Source organism: Phascolarctos cinereus, unplaced genomic scaffold (genome assembly GCF_003287225.1).
Source record: "Phascolarctos cinereus isolate Bilbo 61053 unplaced genomic scaffold, phaCin_HiC Scaffold_1;HRSCAF=81, whole genome shotgun sequence".
Taxonomy (NCBI): Eukaryota; Metazoa; Chordata; class Mammalia; order Diprotodontia; family Phascolarctidae; genus Phascolarctos; species Phascolarctos cinereus.
Window position 1 is genome coordinate 193,481,828 of NW_027555514.1, and position 26,225 is coordinate 193,508,052.

The window sequence follows — 26,225 nt, forward strand, 5'->3', positions numbered from 1 at the left end:
GTTAAGTGACTTGCCCTGGGTTACACAGCTACTAAATGTTAAGTATCTGAGGCCAGATTTGAACTCAGGTCCTCCTGACTTCAGGGCCAGTACTTTATCTACTATACCACCTAGCTGCCCCCGTTTTCTTTTACAAAATGGCTAATGTAGAAATATGTTTTGCATGACTACACACATATAAACTATATAAAATTATAAACTGCTTGCCTTCTCAGAAGGTGGGGAGGAGAGAGAAATAATTTGGAATTCAAAATTTAAAAAAACCCCAAATGTTAAGAAATGTTTTTACATTTAATTAGAAAATATAAAATTTTTAAAAATGTTTTCTGTGTCTGCCTATCTACTATCTATCTATCTATCTATCTATCTATCTATCTATCTATCTATCTATCTATTTATCTCAAAACAAGTGACAGTCCAACTATGCTCTGGACAGATGATACACAACATGCTGTACGATGAAGAACTGTGAATAATTTAGCTATTCTCAGCAATACAATGATCCAAGGCAGTTCCAAAGGACTTATGATGAAAAATACTATCCATTTCCAGAGAAAGAGCTGCTGGAGTCTGAATGCAGACTGAAGCATAATTTTTCTCATACTTTTCCTTGCCTTTTTTTTTTAACAAAATGGCTAATATGGAAATATGCTTTGTATATTCAATTTCACATACATAACTGATATTTCATTTCTTGCCTTCATAATGGGTGGGGAAGGGATGTTGAACTCAGACTTTTAAAAAAAATTGAATGTTAAAAACAAATAATAAAAATTAACAGAGACTGCTTAGTTCACAATAAAAAAAGAAAATTTAATGAAAAAAGAATGTTTCTGAAAGTAGGATAAGATATCAGTATATGTATAAGTTTTAAAGGACGTAATTTTGCTACCAATAACTCACACTTAATAGATTCATGTCTTGAAAGACATCAAATGATGCTTGCTCTTAAGAGATTTAGACTAAATAAATTGGAACTACTTAAAAAAATATCCTGTCAAACGAATACCTTTGAAGAGCCACCTTTACCTACAGGATAATGGTGGATTTTAAAAATAGATATATTTTGGTGACATAGACCTAAAATGACATTTGTTTATCCAGTATTTTAAAGCTACTTCTGAGGAGGAATGGCAGTGGCTTAATATGCCAAAAAAAACCCAAGATCTAGTAGTTTCGCATAAAGAGCTACCTGCCCTAGGTTCTGTCCCAGATCTTGCATTTATTAGCTTAGCTAATGTGATAGCTTAGTAGGGGCAGCTAGGTGGTGCAGTGGATAGAGTGCCAGGCCTAGAGTCAGGAAGATTCATCTTTCTGAGTTCTAATCTGGCCTCAGATACTCACTAGCTGGCTGTGTGACCCTGGGCAAGTCACTTAACCCTGTTTGCCTCAGTTTCCTCATCTGTCAAATAAGCTGGAGAAGGAAATAGAAAACCATTCCAGTATCTTTGCCAAGAAAACCCCAAATGGGGTCACAAAGAGTCACACACAACTGAAATGACTGAACAACGAATAGCTGTGTGACACTGAAGAAGTCACTTCATCTCTCTGTGTGCCTCAGTTTCATTAGGAGGAGTTGGCAAAATGATCTCTAAAGAGTCCTTCCAGCTATTAAATTCTATGTTTCTATTCTGAAGGGAGGTAGAATACTATGGTTAAGTAAAACACATAAGAGAGTTTTAGAAGAATGTGACCCATTAAAAGAGCACTAGAAGAAGGAATGTTTTGATTTAGCTTGTGCTCTTTCTAGGTTAGTTACTTATATTTTACCCATCACCTGCAGTGAAAGACATAGTTTCAGCATTCAACAGAAGCTTTGCCAGAGGATGGGGAAGACAATGAAACCTAACATTCTTGAGAGAGAACTAAATTCATGTACAGCAATTTTGCTGCTGAGGCTCTGGTTTACTCTTAGACTCATTCTCTAATGTGTTATTTCAGATTATTAAGATAATTGATAACAGTATTGAAAACCATCAATACTCCAGTGTCAGTGATGCTTGCTACCTTTACCTCTATAAAGCCCTTTGCTGTCTTGATAAATTAATGATCCAGCTGGAAGTGGATCTGACTGACCAACTTAAACATTTATGACAAGAGCATAAAAAAAAATCACAAATAGTAAAATGAGACTGTGAACAGAAATCAACACCAATCCTCACCGCGTTTCTGAAGAAGTTCCTGGAGATCTGGTTTTGAGGCAGTGTCAACAATATTCTCCCCATCCAAGTCTGTCTCAGTCTCCTCTTCTGTGGTAGAAGAGCCCACTGAGAGAACGTGGAGTTTGGTTCTCAAATCTTGAGCCTCTGGTTTCATGAAGGCAGCTGGGCCATCAATTCCTAGGGGAAATAAAAGGAAAGGGAACAGAACAAAGGGCTATCTGTTGTTCACCTGAATACCCTGACATATTTGGTCAGAGTTAAAGGCTGTTTAATTGGATCATTTCTCCTTCTCCCTCCCCTGACATCCCCAAGTCCTTCATGATGTATTTATTGAGGAAGTATTCCAGGATCAATATTCACAGCAGGTACATATTAAAAGGCAGTGTGGCAAGGCTAACTTATTTAGAAGCTAGGAAGACTGGGGTTCCAGTCTTACTTCTGATACATCCTGGCTGTGTGACTCTGGGCACACAATATCCTCTAAAATCAAATCTATGAACAAGAGAAATGTTGAAAGGATTACTAGTACTGTCCCTTTTGCCCACCTGTTTTCCCAGAAAATTTGCTGGCCTACCTTGGTAAGAAAGAATGCTAGCTAGGTACATACCATGCAAGACCACATCACTGCAAAGATGAGTGTGAGGCTCTACCAAAGGGGTCTGCTCTTCACAAACTTTTGGCTTTGACCGGCGAAGCCTGGCTTCTGGGTTTGGCTGCACCATGAGGGGCTCAAGACGCTTCTTCCTTTGCTTCTTTTCCAGCAAAGCTCGCTATGATATAATTATGATGATGAGAACCACAGCTGCCATTTAGCATAACAGTAATAACAACAGAATCTTGGATTCATCATTTTAATAAACTTGAGACTTTGAAAGTATCTTTCAGTGATCCCCACAACCCTATGAGGTAATAAAGGAAGAGCTTATTCTCCCTGTTTATAATCTGGGGAAACTGTGGTACAGACGGGCACGTAATTGTCTAAAATCACACCCTTCATTACTGGTAGAACTAAGACCATTATTCAGGTAAAATTAAAAACAGACAATGGGCAGCTAGGTGGTGCAGTAGATTACAGTGCCAGCCCTGGAGTCAGGAAGACTTATCTTTCTGTGTTCAAATTTCAGACACTCACTAGTGTGTGACCTTGGGTAAGTCACCTAACCCTATTTACCTCATCTATCAAAGGAGCTGGAGAAGGAAATGGCAAACCACTTCAGTATCTTTGCCAAGAAAAGCCCAAATAGGGTCATGAATAGTCAGACATGACTGAAAATAACTGAACAACAACAAAAAAACCCCATATAAATTAAAACAACTTTTTGGGTAAATAGTTCATATCCAACAAATTAGCAAAAACAACTGAAAGTGAGAAAATGCAATGCTATCTGGGTTGTGGAAGAATAGATAAACTGACAGATAAGTGCAAATGGACAAAATCTTTTTGAAGAATAATCTGGAAGCCGAGTTAAAAAAATAATCATATTCTTTCACTTAATAATCTCATTATGGAGAACTTTTTAAAATAGCCATCTGTTCAAAGATATTTATTTACTGTAATGATAAGTAACTGAAAATGTGTAACAGAGGATAACTAAATAAACTATGAGAAATTAATGTCAGAGAATATTACAATGAACTTAAAATGACTGAAAAGTATGGAAAGACATGAAATAATTTTAAGTAAAAAAAAGCAGAACCAAAATAGCAGCATAAATATTGGTAATTAAATATACAAATAACACTGGTGAAACAGACAAACCAAGAGAACAGAAGGCATACACAAAAGCTATTATTACATATTTGCTTACAAAGGAAAAAAAAATCTGTGGAATTGCTTTCAAACATTTATATGAAAGGACAGGGTTGATACATGCTAAGACTGACTATAGTCAAGTCACTTCACTTTTATGCCTCGGTTTCCTTATATGTAAAATGGAAATGGTAATACTTGTACACTTACCTTAGAGTTCTTCTGAGCAAAGAAAGGCTTTGTGAATCTTAAAGTGCAATATAAGTGTGAGCTGCTGTCATGCTGAAAGTCATTTTTAAATGGAAGTTATCATAAATGAAAAATTGTTTTCATTTAAAGTTTTGTTAAAACCCTTCAACATAAATTGTAAAGAAAAAAAAGACATAAGCAGTAAAAGCTGAGTACTATATAAATTGGTATTGTGGAGATATATCCCTCCCTTTAAACTTAACTACACTGTAATAAAAGTCTGATTAAACAGCCTTCACACATATCCGTTACTATGAGTTTAAAAAGTTATTCAATTACTTGCATTTGTAAATAAAGTGTGACACATGTATCTTAAAAAGAGTAAATTCACAATTAAATAACAGGGTCCTAACTCCCTAGCTAATTCATTGAACTTAAAGATCCAATCTGAAGTGATTTTGGGGTTTGGATTTCTCACTAAAAGATAATTAGGTTTACTTTTTTCAAAAAAATTTTTTTAATTTATTTATTTTGCTTTTTGGTGAGGCGATTGGGGTTAAGTAACTTGTCCAGGGTCACACAGCTAGTAAGTGTCAAGTGTCTGAGGCCGAATTTGAACTCAGGTCCTCCTGATTCCAAGGCCGGAGCTCTATCCACTGTGCCACCTCACTGCCCTTAGGTACAGAAATGAATCAGAGAGATACAAAGGACAGAGGAAAATAGCAGAACAGGGTAAGAATCTAAGGAACTCGAGAATTCCCATGGGAAGCTATCAGCAATCTGAAAAGTAAACAAAGAGCAGAGGTAAGATGGAAATAGTACTAAAGAACAGTAAAAATGTGAGAGACTATAAGGGGAAAAAAGGGAAAACCTCATGATACTGACAATTTTAAACTCTTAGCATGTAAACAGTTAAATAATCTCCAATGCTTGAATCAACTGTCAAGTCTCAAGTTAAAAAATAAGAGAAGCTAAGGCTGTTAAACAAGAGTTCTAAGTGGAAATTGCCCACGAAGCAAAAGAATAAGCATTCACTTTGCCTCTTTTCATCAGCACTGCTTCAGAAAAGTGTTGGCAGGGAAGAAGAATCAATGGATGGGAAGGGAATAGGCTGCTAAAATAACACTGTATTTTCCCTCCAGTGATCTGTGAAGGCAACCAAATATTTCAGAAGGTATTGGGGAAACTAAGTTGTCTTTTTTTTTAAATCTAGTCTGTTTTGTATGGAAGAAAAAGGACTTAGATAACATGGTAACTTGGGCCATACCATTAGCAGTTAACAGTGGTTAGGGAGAAAGAAGAAATAATTACAACTAAGTTAATATGAGCTCATTTTGATTTAATGGAAGGGAAAGCCAAACGAGAGACAAACTGTAAACTATAAGCCAAGGTTACTACAATGTAGTGCTGAAATCTAACCTGTTACTACCCTGCCACACTGTAAACTATATATACAGTAATAGCAATCAGCTAGCAAATAACTGTCATGAGAAAGCAGTATTGTGATTCATTGTTCTAAATAACTTAGCTTCTTCATAAGGTCTAGGTTTTGAGATTCAATCTAATCCAGGAAACATTTATTAAGCAAAGCACTATGCTATATGGGTGATATATAAAAGTAACCCAATACACTCAAAAAGTTTATAATCAAATAAGAGCATAAAACATATAGACAATTAACTGTGCTATAAGAGAAAGTGAGACAAGTGCAAAGTATTTCAGGCATAATATTATGGGAAATTTAAGCCTGTCCTCAGGCTCACTAAGCTAAAGATAGTGCGGAAAGGCTTTCATGAAGGGAAGTAGTACCTGTGTTAAGCCTTACAGGCCAACATAGGGAGGCAGGGAGATGGGGGTGGGGTGGGGTGGGGGGAACAATCAATTCCAGAAATGTGGATAACATAAAGACACTGAGATGGCAAAAGACAGAGTAGGAATGGAGGGGGTGAGGGTAGGGTAAAGTAGTCCAATTTGGCTGGAACACTAATACACAAAGAGAAGTAGCATGAGATAAGTGTTGAAAGATGGATTGGAGTCAGGTTCTGGAAAGTCTTGAATACCAGGATCAAGATGACAAATGCTAAGTAAATTTGGGCATAACATTGACAACTGACACCTATTTATAGTTTCACCTTTCTCTTAAATGCTAAAAGTGCTCAAATAGAAGAAATGAGAGTGCAATAGCTCTTTGGAAGTCGGAGAGGAAACAAATTTGATTAAACTCTATTATATTGTGGTTTTATCCACTGCTAGATCATATTGCCTTCATGAATACACACACACACACACACACACACACACACACACACACACACACACACACACACACACACCCCCATATGGACCAGAAATTCAGCAACTTCAAGAAGTTCCTTATGATCTGAATGGCAACTTGAAGAATCCTACTCTCTCCCAAATCTGACAACATAGTTTACTCTTATACCCCTAGGGAGAAAGACTGAAAAGCAAAAGTTGTAATAAAGGACAAAAGAATGGATTAAATTATATGGTAACATAACTTTCCTTCATAGAGAATTAGGGACCTCCTCAGTTAACAAGAATAAAATTCAAGTGAGTTACCAGAAGCCCCAATTAATTACTATCTAGCTTTTCTGATGCTCATTTTTCTGAGTACTCTTCGAAGGCGTTAACACTGTCACCAGATAGGTTAGCTGTGATCTTTGTATACATCCAGTTAAAAGTACTAAAAGTTCTCTGACATATCCCCTGGGGTCCCAGGCAAAAAGTCAATCTGGTGTGCAAGTTCATTCCATCATCAGCCATTTGTCTGGGAAAAGTTTCTATACCTAGGAGGTACATTGATAATAGGAGGATGTGGATGGCTAACCCATTACCAAAACGGCTGTGATAATTTAAAGTTTTCTACCAACTAGCAGTAATATTCTATAACTAAGGTATCTCTGTGTTCCTAAGGAACTACATTCTGATTCTCAATTCTCTGATTGCCACACACTCCACTACATGCTGGGAATCCAAAACGAAGGGAAATACCACACACATATACTACATATATGTAAACATCTATGCACACACACACACACACACACATACACACACACACATATATACACACACACACACACACACATAATATTTTTCCAATTGGACTTATGATTTCAGCACTGTAGGGTGGTGATGATAAGGAACTTCCTTTAACAATGGACACTGACATCTTTCCTGCAAATTTATAGTTTTAGGGAGTTGCCTCAGGCATTGACAGAGATTAAGTGACTTGCCCAAGATCTCTCACACACATACATAGCCAGTATGTGGGACTAGAACTCAGGTCTTCCTGACTCAGAGAACAGGTTTTTATCCACCATGCCAAACTGTTTCTTGCAAAAAAAATACAAAAAAATAAAAACAATGAGGAAGTTGATTTAGTAATCTAGGTACAAAACCATAGGGCCTATATTAATATAATAGCAATGGGAGTGGAAAGGAAAGAATAAGACATATTTTGGGAAAAAAAATAAATGAAAGAGCTTGGTGATATATCAATCTGGAAGGAAAGAGATTGATTTGTATTTTGATTGAGAGACCAGGAAAATGGTGGTACCACTGATGGAGGAAACTTGCTGCAGGTATGGAGATAATGAGTTTAGAATGCATGAGATCACTGTGGGTCATTCAAATGGAAATGGCCAGTGTACATCTGAAGATACAAGATTAGAGCTAAAACAAGATCAAGACTGAAGATAAAGATTATCAAGGCACTGGCATTAAATGATAAAATTGGATAATAAAAAAATGGATAAACTTTCTGAAATAAGAGTTGAGGGAGAACATGCCCAACAGTATGGATTGAGACAGAGAAGATTGTGACACAGTCCCTACCCTCTAAGAACTTACATTTCTAATCAAACTTCATGATAAAACATGTCACTTTTCATAGACTTCCCAAACTTACTAAGTCAGAGATTAATACTGATTATATCATATTTATATCAAGAATGATAATAATAAATGTATCATATTTATATCGGGAATCCCGGTATTGAGAATCTTTCAACTGCTATGGTACAAGATAGTTTTTATTGTATATGCAGCACTAAAAATCTAAAATGTGATGCCTCTAAATAATATCACCAATCCAATTCAGTTTGTCAACAAGTCCAAATCAACAGATCTAATAAACGATATACCAGGTTCCTGAAGGAACTGGTGGATGCAACTGCCAATACACTGCTTGTGTGACACTTTCATGGGCTTCAGTTTCCTCATCTGTGCATTGAAGGGGTTAGATTAGATCACCTGAAAAGTCCATTCCAGCTCTCGATCTATGATCCCATCCAAAGTGTCTCCTTTGGTGACCTCATCAGCTCTCATCAGCTCCAGTCATCATTTCTTTGCAGACAACTTCCAAATCCATAAATTCAGCCCTAATCTCTTTCCTTAACTCCAATATAGCATCACCATATCTCTTGTATATACTACCAGTTATTTCCAACTCTATATGTTCAAAACTGAATTATCTTCCATTCTAAACAAACTCCTCCTCCAAACTTTCCTATTTCCACTGAAGGCATAACCATTCTTCCAGTTCATCCAATCCAGGATTCAAAACCATGGAGTCATCTTTGATTCACAGATCTGGAGCTGGAAGGGACTTCAGGGCTATCTAATCTAACTCTCTCTTTTTACAGATAAAGAACCTGAAGTCCAGAGAGGTGAAGGAAGTGTCAGGGGTGGGACTTAAAACCCTAGTCCTCTGACTCCAGAGCAGAGCCAACACTCCTTCCACCACTACACTAGTAGTTCTGGAGCAGAAAAGGACAGAGCCACAACATAGAGAAGCAAACCCTAATTTGGCCCTCATTAGCCAGAGAATATGGATAATTTACATACAGCTAATTCATATAGATGAGTCATATGGACTAGGTAGGGCCAGAGGAAAAGGGATTATCTATCAATGCTGAATTCTTTTCCTTCTTAGAGAAAGCTGAATGAAGGTAATACCTTTGGACTTGGATAAGTCCCTGGGGAGGAGATGAGCCCACCAGAAAAGGAAGGATTTACCTGCATCATTAATGAGGTTGAGATCTGTGTCCTTTCTGTTTTGAACATTTTTTGTTTAATTAAATAAAGGCTGACCTGTAGTCTCTGCATTATCAATCTGAATTCTTACATTAGAAGCAGAGGACACTTTTATTTTTCTGTAAAGATGTACACGAGCTATTTTCTGATGCTTCTACAGAAGCTGTCCCCAGGAATGAACCTGATCCATGTAAGCAGAGAACTGTATGTTTTATACCAACTCAAAAGACACCATTTAGTGAATAAACTTAAGTACCTATCCCTTCCTAGCCCTTGTTCCATTAAGTGATCAAGTAGAAAATCTATTTTGCTGAGGAAGAATTGAGACCATCAAAGACCACGATATTATTAGAAGGAGATCAGCACTAAAAAGTAGACTCTAGCTTACCTGATTATCCAATTTCAATTGCCGGAGCTTCATATTTTCATCTTCAAAGACTCTAAAAAAAAAAAAAGACAGAAAGAAAAAAACTTGTGAAAAATCTGGCTAGCTTCATCTCACACATGGACCTGCTCCTCTGAGTTGTCTCAAGGCAACTGATTTTGCTCAGGGAAGATCAGTTTCTTAGATGTTCTTCATACTATGTATGACCCGTCACCCTGCCCAACAGAGCCCACAGGTATTCTTCACAACATCTGTGCTCTACTCCTCCAGCCTGAAGCTACCATGAAAAGAAAGACTAGATCACAGACTTTCAGTCTATCAGGAATTATAGACCTATCATAAAGGGAAACTCTTCCTAAAAACAGCTTTTAAATTATATTACTTTTTAGAGATGGCTCTAGACTACCCCAACACATTAAGACGAGTTCTTGTTCCAGTGCTAACAATTATTTCTTTATGCCCAAGGACAGAACTTGTCTGTATTTTCCTGGGTCTGAGGTACTTACGCAATGCAGAGCTATCCTGGGAGTTAAAAATTTCAAGATCAACCCAGTGAGTTAAATTTTATGTCAATGTATACGTAATTAAGATTCAATAAACTCCACGGATTTAGATATGCAGTACTTTCTGGTTCTCCCATATCCTATTTTTTGTATTTTATTGTTTTTGTTTTTTTGTTTTTAGGCAATTGGGGTTAAGTGACTTGCCCAGGGTCACACAGCTAGTAAGTGTCAAGTGTTTGGTCTGAGGCTGGATTTGAACTCAGGTCCTCCTGACTCCAGAGCTGGTGATCTACTTACCATGACACCTAGCTGCCCCCAAAACAGACTATTTTCTTAACTAATCTTCTAGTTCGGTATCCCTATTTCACTGCCTCCAAGAAATCTGATATTGACATAAAGTGGTGAGATATCTTCGTGGACCTTGAGTCAGGAAGATATGAGCTCAAATTTAGACTCAAAACATACTAGCTGTTTGATTGTTGGCAAGTCATTTAATCTGTCTGCCTCAGTTTCCTCATCTCTGTGATAATAATAGCACCTACCATACTGGGTTGTCGTGAGGATAAAATAATACCTGTAAAGCTTTTTGTAAACCTTAAAGTGCTACGTGAATGCTAGCTATTATTTATTAGCAGTAGTAGTAGTATTAAAGCTGTCACATGGAAGAAGTTTAAACTATTTAACCCCAGAAGGCAGAAGTAGGAGCAATGGGTAGAAACTTTAAAGAAAGAAGCAAACTTAGACTTGATTTAAAGTAAAGCTTCCTAACAGACAGAGTTATCTAATCGTGTAATGGAACTGCTTCAGAAAATGGTGACTTCTTCCTCACTGGAGATCTTAAAGCAAAGGCTTGTTCAAGTATGGGTTAGACTATGTGGTCTCTCCGGTCCCTTTCCAACTTCCTTGGATTCTATGATTCTGTAACTATTAAGAGCATTGCAGGGATTCTGTAAAGCCTAGGTCACTACCTTTATCCTGGCATATGCCATGATGTAAGAAAGGTCAAGTTAGAAATGAAACAGACTCACCGCTACAGAGCAATAATTTCTACATTGTTACGTAAAGCACATCTAGGGTATTCCCTGAAAGAACAGTCATGGATATGTGTTTAATGCAATATTACTCCATCATCAACATATCCAACCTTTAATACTGTACCAGAGTTAAGGTACTTTCATGAAAAAAAAAAAGCATGCCCCAGAAGTGTGCCACAACCTTTGCCACAAAATAGAACTCCTCAAATATTTCTCTCAAGGTTTCTAAGGATGAAGAAATTACCACACAAACTAGATGTGTCTTGAATGCCACACCTAGACACCAATCAACCAAATAACTTTTTTCAAGATTGGGCAAGTTGAACATAACAGCCAAACAAACAGCATATAATCAAAGCACTTTGAGCTCACTAGTTACAAACACTAAATGTATGTTGTGCAATCATACCATCTGATTGCCTTTAACGTCTAAAAACGACATACTTTCATTAAGCGATCGAGGACAGTTTAAATTATAGCTTAGAAACAATAGCAAAGATAATTTGTATATTTACAGTCATAATTAACAAGGACTCTCTTTGAACTAGAAAAAAATCTTGCAGAATTTGTGGGATTTTTTTTCTCATTTTTGTCATACTAAAGATACTCAGTAATAAATCTAACTAACCTTGGTTAGTAAATAGAACAGGACAGAAAGGACTCCTGATTTGCAAAAAGAGTTTAACTATATGAAAGTCTCTTGACTTTAGTTTTCATGAAAAGGTGTGGGAATAAAACCTTCCAGATGCTCTAAATGAAAAAAAAAAAATTCAGGGGCTCATAAATCTTGGAGAAACAAGGCAAACCATCACTAAAGATGATGCCCATGTAATATGGCTCACTGCTCTCGTCACTGACCTCTGGGTCAAAGTCTGAGCTGAGACTGCTTGAACAAATTATCACTGCTGTAAACACCTTTCTAACTAAGATGTTTTAACATCTAACATTCTTACAGGAATTCTTCCCCAGCCCCTCTTAATTCTAGTGCCTTCTCTCATTAATTATTTCCTATTCATTTTATATATAGCTTGCTTTGAATATATTTGTTTGCATGTTGTATCTTCTTAGATTGTAAGCTCCTTGAGGGCAGGGATTGTCTTTTGCTCTTTTTGTATCCCCGATGCTTAGCACAGGCACTTAAAAATGTTTACTGACAGACTGATAATGTAAATATCAATAGATATAAACCATTTAAATAGAATCTCTTTAAGGCAGGGATCCTCAATAATTTTTAAGGGACTAAGGCCAAAAAGTTTTAGAACCGCTGTATTAATAGATCAGGATCATTTTCAATCTTCTTACATTTTTTTCCCCTATTATTTCATTTGTAATTTTGTTCTAATAATTCCAGCTGTCTCTTGGGGTTATTTTTTTTTGTCTATTCTAGTTTTCAGGGAGTCTATTTCTTGGCTAATGTTTACTACTTTTTCCTCTAAGTATTTTATTCTGCTTCCAGTCTTTTCCTTAAGAGACTTTACTTTTTTTTTTAATTAATTTTTTTTTTCGGTGAGGCAATTGGAGTTAAGTTACTTGCCTAGGGTCACACAGCTAGTAAGTATCATGTGTCTGAATTCACATTTGAACTCAGGTCCTCCTGACTCCAGGGCCAGTGCTCTATCCACTGAGCCACCTTGCTGCCCATACTTTCTTAAAAAAAAAAAAGCTTTTGCTTCATTTCTTCTAGGCATGTAATCCTTGTAGAAAAACTATTTTTTTGCAGTTTGTAAAGTTAAATTTGCAATGATTTTTGATACCAGATAGTGTTTTCTTGGATTTATTCACCTCTTCAGCTTTAGTTCCTGAATTAGGACTTTATGCCAAGTCAGCCTCTATCGCCAGCTGCTCTTTTGAGTAAGGTAGTTAGCTGCCTTTACTTGGTCTGCTCTGAGTCCCCTGGATTCTTATATCTCTACCTCCCAAGTTCAGCCCTTCTAGATCTTTAAGGTTCAGAGTGCTGGATCTTCAGGGTCCTCTCTGGTATGTCAGGATATAGTATTAGGGGCATCAGAGTCCCTGGGTCTGTGCTGTTTGGATCTGAGGGCTGGGGACATTACATTGCTTTGGTCTCTCCCAGATGCTGCCACTCCCCAATGTTTCCAAGCCTTCCACCATGCAACTTTTTCAGGGATTTCTCTACTTTTCCTGCCTTAGGACACAGAACCTTGAAGGTAACCCACGTTCCTTCTCTCTGGTCATACTGAGGCCCTGCACTGGTGCTGGCTTTGCTGATAGAAGCCTCAGTTGACTTTCTGTGCAGTTGTGAGGCAATCATCCCTTCCTGTCATTTTTAATTGGACTTCTTGATCATTATCTGGTCTGGTATGAACTTCAGGGTTTTCAATACATCAGTATGTGAGAGCTGGGCCGTTCAGGCTTTGGCTTCCCTAGCTTTAGTAATGAGCATAATACACACCAATCTTTAACCCAATCTAGAGTCCCTCAAATTTATTAAAAAAAAAAAAAGAGATAATTGAAGTGGCCAAATGAGAGCTTGCTAATACTAACATAGGCTAAATGTAGTCTAGAGTGGGCAGCATGGAATAGTGGATAGAGAGTTAGCCAAGAAACCAGGAAGACCTGGGTTCAAGTTTCACCTCTGACATATAGCAGCTATGTAATTCAGGGCAAGTCACTTAAATGGTCAGTGCTCTAGATCACAGAGTATCCAATATATATGCTGACTGCAAGAGCTCCCTGCCAGAATTAGATTAAAATGTAACTGAGAAATATTTAACAAAATAAATAGAAATACCATAAAACAAAGGTAATGTTAATATATGGTTTTCAAAATCACCATCTGATATTTACTAGAGTTTGTTGTCACTTCTATAGGAAACTCTCTAAGACTATAACCTACAGAGAAGGTGCTAACCTGCACTGGTAGAAAGAGTTTCAGGTCTAGTGCCTAACTTTTTCCTTAAGAATGGGCTAATCTCCTTAGTAACTGCGTAATTCTGACCAATGAATAGCATATTTGAATTTCCATGACTTTTGTTAAAATTTTGGAGTATAAGGTTCAGTTAATACTTGTACATACTAATTCTGGGTAGACTTTTACAATAAAACTAAAAACAGACCTCTTGTCTTTCAAATAAAAAGTTCTTAATAAATGTTTGTTCAATTTGTTATTTGTACTATATATAATTCAAGACTTTGCTAAAGGCTATTCCATGCTGTGGATCTTCTGTTAACCTTTACAAATCACTTACGGCATATTTCATAGTATTTTAGGAAATTAAAGAGAAGGAGCAGTGAAATATGGAACTAATGAAGAAAGAGAAATAATTTAATCAAGATCAAACAGCTGTGCTCATTTTAAAATTTAAGGTACCTGATTCCTAGTTCATAATCTACCCAACAAACCATGTTACCAAATGAAGCTAAAAGTTTCAAGATAACAACATACCAAAGACCATACCAGGCTCCTTCAGCTTACAATCAGTGTATTTATCTAACTGCCAATGACACAAAATTTTAAAAGTTGCTGAAGACCATATGTTTTTGCTACCTACATCATACTAGATAATAACTATGCTGCAATCAGCACTCAGCTAAAATATGGCCACGGGTGGAAGGGATAAATAAATAAATAGGCTCCTTCTGTTCTGCTGCCAGACACAAAGCAGGATGAGACTTAATAGATAAATATAGGCTTTTCAATCTAAACTGCTCTTCAATTTTTCCTTTACTGACTATAATATGGTATCCTATAACCAACAAATCATTATTTTTGTGAGCAATCAACTTAATCTGAAAAGTCTATGAAGCAGTTTATTGGCAAAACATATATCATTATGCATTATGCTATCCACCTCCAAAGAAAGAACCGATAAATAGAAGTATGATTAGCATGGTTTTACATATACCTATACATATGTGTGTATGTGTGTGAGAAATGGTGGCCTTCTCTGGTGTGGGGTAGGCAGGGAGGGAGGGAGTTTGGAACTTAAAATGTAACAAAAAAAAAAATTTAAAAAAATGTTAAACAAAAAAACTTTCCATGAACTGATTTAGATTTTCTGAAATCAGTTTACAGCTATACTCAAAAATCATTTACCTGTACATACTCTTTAACCCAGCAGCACCACCACTACCATTACCAAAAGTATCAAAGTAAAAAGGAGAGAATCCATAAGTTTATTTACAATTGCACTTTTTGTTGTGGCAAAGAAATAGTCAATTAGGGAATGGTTGAACAGATGAGAGGCAGCCAGGTGGCATAACTGGACAGATAGTGAAATCCAGAACACGTGAGTTCAAATTATGCCTCATACACTTATTAGCTGTGTGACCCTGGGCAAATTACTTAAAACTCTTTGAGCCTCAGTTTTCCCATGTGTAAAATAAAAATAATAATGGCACCTATTTCTCAAAGATCAGTAAATAAAGGAGATATTGTATGTAAAACACTTTGCAACTTGGTCTATCACGCCACTTCTCTTGGACAGACCTTAGAGATAAAAATGAACTGGATCCAGAACAGAACACAGGAAGAGAGCAGCCTGAATTGAATTTGGAAAATTACACAGTGCTTTCAAAGGCCTCAAGCTTCTCCACAAAACTTTTAGTATCAATATCCCTCTAGATATGCTATATAACTGTGAACAATAGACCTCCATAGTCTACTACAGACATACCTTGTTTTATTACATTTCACAGATATTGCAGGTTTTTTTTTTTAAACAAACTAAAGGTTGTGGCAAGCCTATGTTGAGCAAGTCTACTGGAACCATTTTTCCAACAGCATGTGCTCACATTGTGTTTCTGTGTATCATTTTGGTAATTCTTGTAATATTTCAAACTTTATTATTATTATTATTACTATCATATCTGTTTTGGTGATCTGTGATCAGTGATCTTTGATGTTACTACTGTAACTGTTTTGGGGCACTACAAACCACATCCATATAGACTTTAGGTAAACTTAATGGATAAATGCTGCATGTGTTCTGACTGCTCCGACTGGCCATTCCCCCATCTCTCCTTCTCTCTTCAGACCTCCTTATTCCCTGATGAGACACAACAATATTGAAGAATATTACACAGACTAAGCTGATAAAGCTGTGGCAGGGTTTGAGAGGATAGACTCCAATTCTGAAAGAAGTTCTACTGTGGGTAAAATGCTATCAAACAGAATTACATGCTACAGGGAAATCTTTCGTGGAAGATTTCCTTCTTCCTTCTTTGAAGAGTCAATTAATGAGGCAAACTTCATTGTTGTCTTATTTTAAGAAATTGCCACAGCTATCCCAGCCTTCAGCAATCACAACCCTGATCAGCCATCAACATCGAGGCAAGACTTACTGAAGGCTCAGATGATGGTTAGCATTTCTTTTTTTTAGCAATAAAGCATTTTTAAACTAAAGGGTATCTGTGTGTATTTTTTTTTTTGGTGAGGCAGTTAGGGTTAAGTGACTTGCCCATAGTCACACAGCTAGTAAATGTTCTGTGTCCAAGGCCGGATTTGAACTCAGGTAATCCTGATTTCAGGGCTGGTGCCCTGCGCCACCTAGCTGCCCCATGTGTGTATTTTTTAAAAGGGGGTACAGGTAGGTGGTGCAGGTGATTACAGCACCAGGCCTAGACTCAGGAAGACCCACCCATCTTCAAATCTGGCCTCAGATACTTACTAGTGGTACGACCCTGAGCAAGTCACATAACCCTGATTGCCTCAGTCTTATTTGTCAAATGAGCTGGAGAAGGAAATGACAAACCACTCCAGTATCTTTGCCAAGTAAACCCCAAATGGGGTCATGAAGAATCAGATATGACTGAAACAACTGAACAATAACAAATATATTGGTTTTTTGGACATAATACCATTGCGCACTTAGCAGACTACAGTACAGTGTAAACGTAATTTTTATATATATTAGGAAACCAAAAAATTAACGTGACTTGCTTTATTGTAATGGTCTGGAACCGAACCTGCAATATATCTGAGATATGGCTATTCTTTTAAATAAGAGACAGTTGTTTTTGGAACAAACAGATTCCTTCAGATAAAAAGAAACATTTCAAAGAAGTATAATGATGCAGTATATTAAGGAAAAACTGCATGTGGTTCTTTGAGAGAAAAGTATTTTAAGAGAGACACATATCACCAAAGAAGGATAACAACAGCTACAGGGTTTATATAGCTTTTTAAAGTTTACAAAGCACTTTACAAATTCTCTCCCATTTAATCCTCAAACAACCTTATATGGCAGGTGCTATTATTATCTCCATTTTACAGCTGAGAAAACTGTTGAGGCAGCTGAGGTAAATAGAAGTTAAGTGACTTCCCCAGGGTCACACAGCAGAGGTATATGTGAACTCAAGTTCTCTTGACTCCACACTTAGCACTCTATTCACTGCACCACCAACTGATGCCCTTTTGTTACGAACTCCTGGGAAAACTGGAAAGCAGTCTGGCAGAAAGTAGGCTTAGACCAACATTTTATACCATATTCCACAATGAATTCAAAATAGATATATGACCTGAATATTAAAGATACCATAAAAAAAATTGTAAGAGAAGCAGACCTTTCATAGTTTTGGGCAGGAGACGAATTCTCAAACAAGGACAGAGGAAATTACTAAAGATTAAATTGCTTTTATTATACAAATTGGAAAGCTTTTGAACAATCAAGAATAATGTATCTTGGATAAGGGAAATAGTCAACTGAGAAAAAACAATCTCTGTATCCCTATTTCTTGGATAAGGGTATTAATATGCAAAATACATAGACAACTAAGAGAAATATATAAAACCAAAATCCATTCCACAATAGATAACTGGTCAAAGGATATGAACACATAGTTCTCAAAAGAATTGCAAATTATTAACAACCATATAAAATAATGCTCCAAATCACTATTAATAAAAGAACTGTAAAAGCTGAAGAAGAGGCAATGCTGGAGAATTTGTGTAAAGACAGGCACACTAATGCAGCAGTGATGGAGTTGTGAATTAATACAAGCATTCTAGAAAGCAATTTGGAATTATGAAAATAAAGTAGCTATTGTTTGAACCAGAGATTCCACTGACTGCTTGGCATGTATCCCAAGGGAGTCACTGATAAAATGAAAGACTTCACATATTCCCAAAAACTAATAGCAGTATTTTTTAATAACAGCAAAGAACTGAGGGAAACAAAAGTACTACATATCTATAAATTGGAGAATGGCTAAACAAATTTTGATACACAAATATAATGACTACTGCTAAACTACTATATAATTGATATCAAATTGCTTGCCTTATCAAGAAGGGGAGAGGGAGAGAGAATTTGGAATTCAAAGGTTTTTTTTTTTAGGCAATTGAGGTTAAGTGACTTGCCCAGGGTCACACAGCCAGTGTCAAGTGTTTAGTCTGAGGCCAGATTTGAACTCAGGTACTACTGACTTCAGGGCCAGTGCTCTATCCACTGTGCCACCTAGCTGCCTCTGGAATTCAAAATTTAAAAAAACCGATTATTTGTTATAAGGAATTATGAACTGGTTGATTTTAGAAAAACTTGTATGAAATAATAAAGAGTGAAACGAGCAGAACGAAGAGAACATTGTATATAGTAACAGCAATTTTGTTCAAAGAACAACTGTGAATGCTCCATTATTTTGAGTATTACAAAAACTAAAATCAGCTACAAAGGAAGATGCTATCCACCTCCAAAGAAAGAACCGATAAACAGAAGTATGATTAGCATGGTTTTACATATACCTATACATATGTGTGTATGTGTGTGAGAAATGGTGGCCTTCTCTGGTGTGGGGTAGGAAGGGAGGGAGAGAGTTTGGAACTTAAATGTAACAAAAAAAATAAATTTAGAAAAATGTTAAACAAAAAACTTTCCATGTAATTGGGAAATACTTAACAAATAAATAATAATATATTTTAAAATATTACTATAAGAATTGAGAATATGATAAATACAGAGAAGCACTGAAAGACTTACATGAACTGATTAAAAAGTAAGCAGAACCAAGAAAACAATATATACAACTACAACAATGTAAACAGAAAAAAAAACACAAAATAATAGATGAATTTGCAGAATAACAAAGAACATAGGGAAAGGGCAAAACACCTCCTCACATCTCTATAGAGGTGGGGGGAGTCCAATGGGGTCAAATATTGCGTGTGTGTGTGTGTGTGTGTGTGTGTGTGTGTGTGTGTAAAATCAAGTATTGGGTTTCTTCTGATCTTCCTTTTTTCTTTTCTTTTTAAAACTTTTGTTAAAAGGCATGGCTCTCTGGAAGAAGGAAGACTACAGGGGAAAATACAGGCAATGTGAAAACAAAAGCTATCAATAAAATTAGTTTTTAAAAGACACAAATAGATATTGAGACAGCAAATGGACAGCCTTATGTATTGCACATATATCGAGTAATCAAGAAATGTAGAAGGCCTCCAGATCATTGTATGGACATGCTGTAGAGGACATGACAAGGGACACAAAGAATGAGAAGGCATGTATGGGTTTTGATCAGTACTGGAGAAGAATGCACATATTGATTATATCATATGGAATACACTGCATTTTACTAAGCCAGACACTGGGTCAAACTCTCTACAATACTCCAAACACGAGGCAGCTGGAAATATAAGTCAAGTTATCACAGGACCTGGAAGTGGAAGCTCTGATCAAAAGATTCTTCTATCATCCTACAAGTGGCTCTGGCAAACTCCATCTACCTCTTGGCCTTATGACTGGCGTAAGTGCCCACTGAGGGGAAAATACTTCCTCATTGCAACTGCCCCCATGTTTTCATCCCTATCCACCTGAGCCCTTCACAGTCCATATTCTCCTCTGCTTTCCTATTCCACTGAACCCTCAGGTATGACTTCTACAGTTAACAAACTCATAGGGACTTTAATACGCATATTGATGCCTCATCAAACACACTGACCTCCCAAACTCCAACTCCCATGGTGTGAATCTGTTCCAATTCAGAAGTGATAGTTGTATCCTACGTTTCACCATTACTACAAATATGCCACAATCCTGAACTCTGAAACTGTCTCTGATCATAATTCTATCCTTACATTTCTCTGCTTCATTCCTAAGCTATGTTCTTTATTCACTTATTTTGAATATTATTTCATCTATCATCTACCTTTTCTGTTCCTACTAAAATGTTGATGAAGACTGCTAGAGAAAGGCAACTGACAATTAGGTTTTCAATGTTTCATGGACATCTTTTTATTCTTCCCTAATTGACACTATCTCACACATTCTACAGCAGCTGTTCCAAACCTTTCCTCGTGTCACCTACCTCTCCCTTCAGGATGTTATTAATAGTTAGTGCTGCCCCAAAGCAGAATGAGCTGCTTCAGGAACCAATGGATTCCTTCTCATAGGAAATCTTCAAGTAGAAGTTCAATGACCATTTGTTAAACGTTATAATGGGCTGGACTAAATGGTCACAGAGGTGCTCCCAACACTAATATTCTCACCTCTGTTTTATAAGTTCAATATTCTCCTGCTGATACTATATGACAACAAACCATGAATCATCACAATTTCCGAAGAATCAAAATTTTGGTGACCCACAGGGAAATAAAGTGCTTGATAAAAAGTAGGCCACAACATATTACGAAGGATTAATCGATCATTAGGTAGTTATTAAGTGCTTACTATGTTGTCAGACGTAAGAAATGGCCTAAGAATCAACATCAAGGGTATATGTGATCAGAAAATTTGTACTTCACCTGATTAAAGGTTGCATCATTAAAAAAATTACATGAGAACAAGATCAGTTATCTTTTACAGCTATAACTGAGGTAAGAGTTCTAGGCAGAAGTAATCACAAAAGATAAAATGTATAATTTTGATTACATGAAATTGTAAACTTTTCGTACTGACAAAACCAATGCAACCAGGATAAGAAGGAAATATGTCAACTGGGGGAAAAAAAAACTTTGAATCAAATATTTTTGTTAAAGCCCAGATATCCAGTCATATGGGAAACATAAATATTAAGACTAAGAGCCATTTCCTAATGGGTAAGTGGTCAAAAGACATGAACAAAGTTTTCAAAAGAACTGCAAACTGTTAACTACCATAAGAAATAATGCTCCAAATCAATAACAAAAAGAAAATCAAAACAGCTCTGAGATTTCACTTCATACCCAACAAATTGGCAAAAATGAGAAAAGTTGGGAAGTCAGTGTTGGAAGGGTTGAAAAAGACAGGTAACTGGTCAAGCAGTGAATTCTGAAAGGCAATCTAGAATCATGGTAATAAAAAGCCTAAATTACTCATACTTTTTGACTCAGAGATCTCATTGTTAGGTATATACTGCAAAAGGGTCAAAGACTTAAAGATCCCATAGAGACTAAAATATTCATAATATCACTTTTTGTAGTTTCTCCTTTCTTTCTTTTGCAAGGGATAGCTCTCTGGACAGGAGATAAGGAAGGGATATATTTGGAAATGAAGCCAATGTAAAAATAGAAATGAAAAATGAAAAATTAGTCCTTAATTTATCAAGAATAAGAGAAATATAAACAAATTCATAACATATTTATATAGTGTTTTAAGCTTTGCCAAAGTGTTCTATACACATTATCTTATTTGATCCTTATATCCAGCACAATGAGTAGATCCTCTATAAGGTTTTTGGTGGACGTACACAAGAATAGACAGTATGAAAAGACAAAAATATGGATTGGGATCTAGATGCATGGAAAGATCATTACATGGATAAGACTGCTTAAGTACCAATTAGGATGTATTGATATCAGTCCTAAGTAACAGAATTTTAACAACTATAAAGTAATTTAGAGATCATCTAGTCCAACTCTCTTATTTTCCAAATGAAATCCAAAGTCACACACAGCTACTTGATGGCAGTCAGAACTATTAAACAGCCCTCTAACTCAGTTCCAATGCTCATATACAGTGAGACTAAAACACCATGGGATAAAAGTAGTAGAGACATTCCAACAATCATTATTTTTTAATGTGCAATTCTACATAAATATGGTTGTAGTGGGTAATAGATGTGATTCTGACAAAAATTTCAGACATGCTTATAGGTAAAAGTACATTCATTTTTTTTTTAAGTCTTGTACCAGTTTTATGACAGAACCACAGAAGAATCAAAAAAGGACTCAGTGGCTGTTTAGTCAAATCTACAATAAAAAAGTAATCATCACAGTAACATACCTAGCAAATGATCAAATTCGGTGTTGCTTCAACGACTGGCAATGAGGAGGAACCCACTAACTCCTGACATAGCCCATTCTACTTTTGCATAGCCCAATTATTAGGAAGTTTTTCCTGATACCAAACCACCATTTACCTCTTTGTACCTTTACCTATTACTGCTGGTTCTGCCCTCTGAGGCTGTTCTTTCTGTAGATCAGGGATTAACATTTTTTGTGTGTCATAGACCCTCAAGGCAGGTTGGTGAAGCCTATGGATCCTTTCTCAGAATGTTTTTAAATAAGTGAAGATGATAAGTTTTATTTATGGGTTAGTGAAAATAAGGATGTAATTTTTCCCCCATCCAATTTCACAGACCCCAAGTTAAGAAATCCCTGCTCCAGACATTCTTCAGCTTATCAAGGTCTGCCTATCTCATCCAGGCTGAAAGGAGAGCAGAGCCTACTCACAGGTCCCATTCCAGTACAGAAGCTCTGACCAGAGTCAATTTGACCCTACTTAGGAATCCTGGTGGTCCTCCTCCCAAAGGCTTACCAGTTTAATGCCGGATACACCCTCAGCTTTTTCCCTACTACAGCTCAGAACTCTGGAACTCAAGGGATCCACCAGTCTCAGCTTTCCCTGGATTACAAAAATGTGCCACCAAGTCTGGCCTCAATGTACTTTTTTTGTTCTGTTTTGTTTCTTGGCTAGGCAGTGGGGTTAAGTGACTTGCCCAGAGTCACACAGCTAATTAAGTGTTATGTGTCTGAGGTCGCATTTGAACTCAGGTCCTCCTGACTCCAAAGCCAGTGCTCCATCCATTGCGCCACGTAGCTGCCCTCAATGTACTTTTTAAACAGGGTAATTAGAACCAAATAGGAAATTCCAAAGGTGGTCTGACTAAGGCAGAATAAATACCTCTTTATCTATGAAAATTATGTCTCTTGATGTAACTTAAGTTCTTTTTTTAGTATTTTTAGCTGCCATATCATACATGTGACTTGTATTGATCTTGTACTTCATTAAAAGCCTTCCTCCAACACTTTTCGGACAAATTGCTTTCTAATCCCTCCTCCAACTTGTACTCAAGAAGATTAGATTTGGCTCAATGCTTAGGCCCAATGTCTAATTCACAAAACTCCTAAATGCTGCTGGAACCAGAGTAAAATGTAATTGGGAAATGTTTAACAAAATAAGTAAAAATGCAATACAACATAATGTTAATTTGTGGTTTTCTAAATAAATATGCTTCCTGGTTTCTATTTGAGTTTAACACCACTGCCTTAGCCCATCAAGATCTCTTTGGATCCTGACTGTTGCAGTGTGTTAACTATCCCTCCCAGACTTTTGTCACGTGCCAATTTTACAACCATGCCATCTATGTCTTCATCCAAATCAGTGATAGGAATGTTAAAAGGCATATGGCCAAGTGAAGATCCCTGGAGCACATCACTAAACACTGCCTGTTAAGGTGACACAACTATTCTTTAAGTGTAACTATTTAACTGCTTAGAATCCATCTAACAGAATTATTTCCAGGTTCAAATCTCTACCATCTTTTCTACAAAATGTGAGCTACTTCACCAATTTTTTTTATACTTCTAGGCAAACTCTACCTCTAGTATTACCCTCATATACAAATTTAGTAATCTTGTCAAGAAAAAATGTTAAGTCTAGCTTGACCTGTTCTTGTAAACTATTCTGTCTCTTTGTGTTAGATATTTACTTTAATGGTCCGGTCTATAAGAGAAAAATTAACATCTTCATAGACAGAAAAGAGTTCAAGATTTAACTAAGTCAGAAAGCTTTATTCATTATACAATCATTAAGAAAGTCTTAATAAGGTAAAAACCAGTAGATTTAGTGGCAGTAGATTATTTCCAGTGACTAGATAAAAAGCAGTAGATATAAATATGCCACAGATTTTCCATATAAAAAAAGCCTTGCTAATTTCACTGTTACCCTACTTCAAAATAGCAGAAAGACTAAATGAATTGTGTGCATGATTCTCAAATGCTAGGTGAAGCAATGAATAGAATGCCAGGCCTAGAATCAGGAAGACCTAAGTTTAAATCAGGCCTCAGACACTTACTAGCTGTCTTACCCTGGGCAAGTCACTTAACCTGTTAGCTTCAGTTTCCCTTTCTGTGAAATGGGGATAATGGTATCTACCTCCCAAAGTTGTTGTGAGGTGCCCTAGCATAGTACCTGGCTATCATCATCATCATCATTCTCATTGTACAAATGAAGTTTCTAATCTACTGAACGATTTAGGGATTTTTTACTTTTTCTACTAAGAGGAAGCATCAAGTTGGAAAGAAACAAATACAGAAGAAACAACATAATTTCACACAGAAAGACAACAGTAGAGCTACCCAAAATCAAAGGTTAGGAGACCCAGAAATGTCCAATTTTTCTCCATTAACAATACCAAGGAACAAAAATAACCAAACACACAGAAACTACCTTTCTAGTTCTGTAGGACTCAAAAATTGGGAAAAAACCCAAACAGGATGCTTGTTTTTTATCCATTTGCTGTAGCACTTTGTATCTGCTATCAAAATAATTTACTAAGTATTTTCAAAACATGGGGGATGTATATTTTGCAACAACAATTTACGAATCTGAGTAAACTCTGAGGAGCTAAAGGAGAGAAAGAAAATGAAAAAGTTTACTTTGGGCAAAATCCCAGCAGAAATTGAAGTTTTATTTTTAACATCTAAAGAGAAATCATAGCTAATGAATGAATTCCATTATAAGAATTTTCAGGTCTGAAAATGAGCCACAACAAATCCTAATTCCTCTTTCATCAAAAGAACATGGTTCAGCCAAGCCCTACCATGAGGAAGAAATTTATACAACAAAACAGTCAATTCCCAAAAGGGTCCTGTGATTTAATCCCTAACAAAATCACAAACTTGGCTTCTAATTTAAGATTTAGGGAAGGTTTAATTTTGCTTTGAAGACTTTTCTATTTATTATAGGCACAGGTGCACTTCAAGGCAAAATAGACCAAGTACAAATTTTGTTTAGGTTATGGATTACTCCTACTCTTAATATACATCTATAATTTTTTGAACCTAGCTGACCCCTTACTTATCACCCCTAAATGAAAAGCATTTCTTTGTCCACATCTCTGATAAAAAATAAAAAATCTGAAACCTAAAAGCCAAAGTCAGTTCACACTCTCTAAGCCACAGATGAACTCAACAGCAACAGAAAGCTATACTACTATTACTGAGCAGAAACAAAAAACTTACCTGATTCAAAAATTATCCTTTGGTGTCATTTTTCATTTTTAAAGGTAAGATTTCTTTTTTTAAGAAAACAATCTCCAGTGGACATTCCCACATTGTTCATAAAAGCTTTCTTTTCTCTCTACTGCTCCCTCTTGCCTGTCATTCCTCTCTTCCCTCCCTTTTCACTCCTCCAAAAAATTATCTCTTTAGATTTCAGATTCAGAGAATTAAAAATCTTTTACCTCCTGGTTACTGGATCATAAAAACCTGCTTTTAAAGGCCATTAGTTATGTGAAACATTAACTAATACCCACATAATAAAACTTTAAATTCATTAATTCATTCAAACCTCCACCAAAGTCCTGCTTGGGGGTGGGGTGGGGTGATGACCTTGGCTCTAGCACAGCAGGTTCTTCCAAGCTAGACTTTAATCCGTCCAGCAGACTGATGTTTGTCTAGCTAAGTCTTGAGAGGTTCATCACCAAAACACTGAACATGAAAACACAATTTTTTTCTAGTCACACAATACCATTAAGTCTACTCACAGCAACATGCTAAGATAAATTACTAAAGAAAGTAATGAGAGGAATTGTCATCTACATCAAGAGGGAACACTCACACCAATGAAACCACAGATGCCTGAAGTTTTAGTCCTTCAATAAATATCTGAATACCTACTGTGTGTGTGACATCTTGCATTCACTCAATAAATGCAATCAGAGAAGTAGAATATTTTTCATCCTTTTCCAAATACATTGAAGTCTAAGAAG

General features: G+C 36.4%; 1 protein-coding gene across 1 annotated transcript in view; it reads right to left on the minus strand.

Moving 5' to 3' along the window:
- Nucleotides 1-26,225, minus strand: part of TULP3 (TUB like protein 3) — a 47,878-nt gene that overhangs the window by 20,046 nt on the left and 1,607 nt on the right. Inside the window, 3 exon segments of the mRNA XM_021001652.2 lie at nt 2,163-2,339; nt 2,770-2,932; nt 9,548-9,599. Of these exon segments, the coding sequence (XP_020857311.1) occupies nt 2,163-2,339; nt 2,770-2,932; nt 9,548-9,599 (392 nt within the window).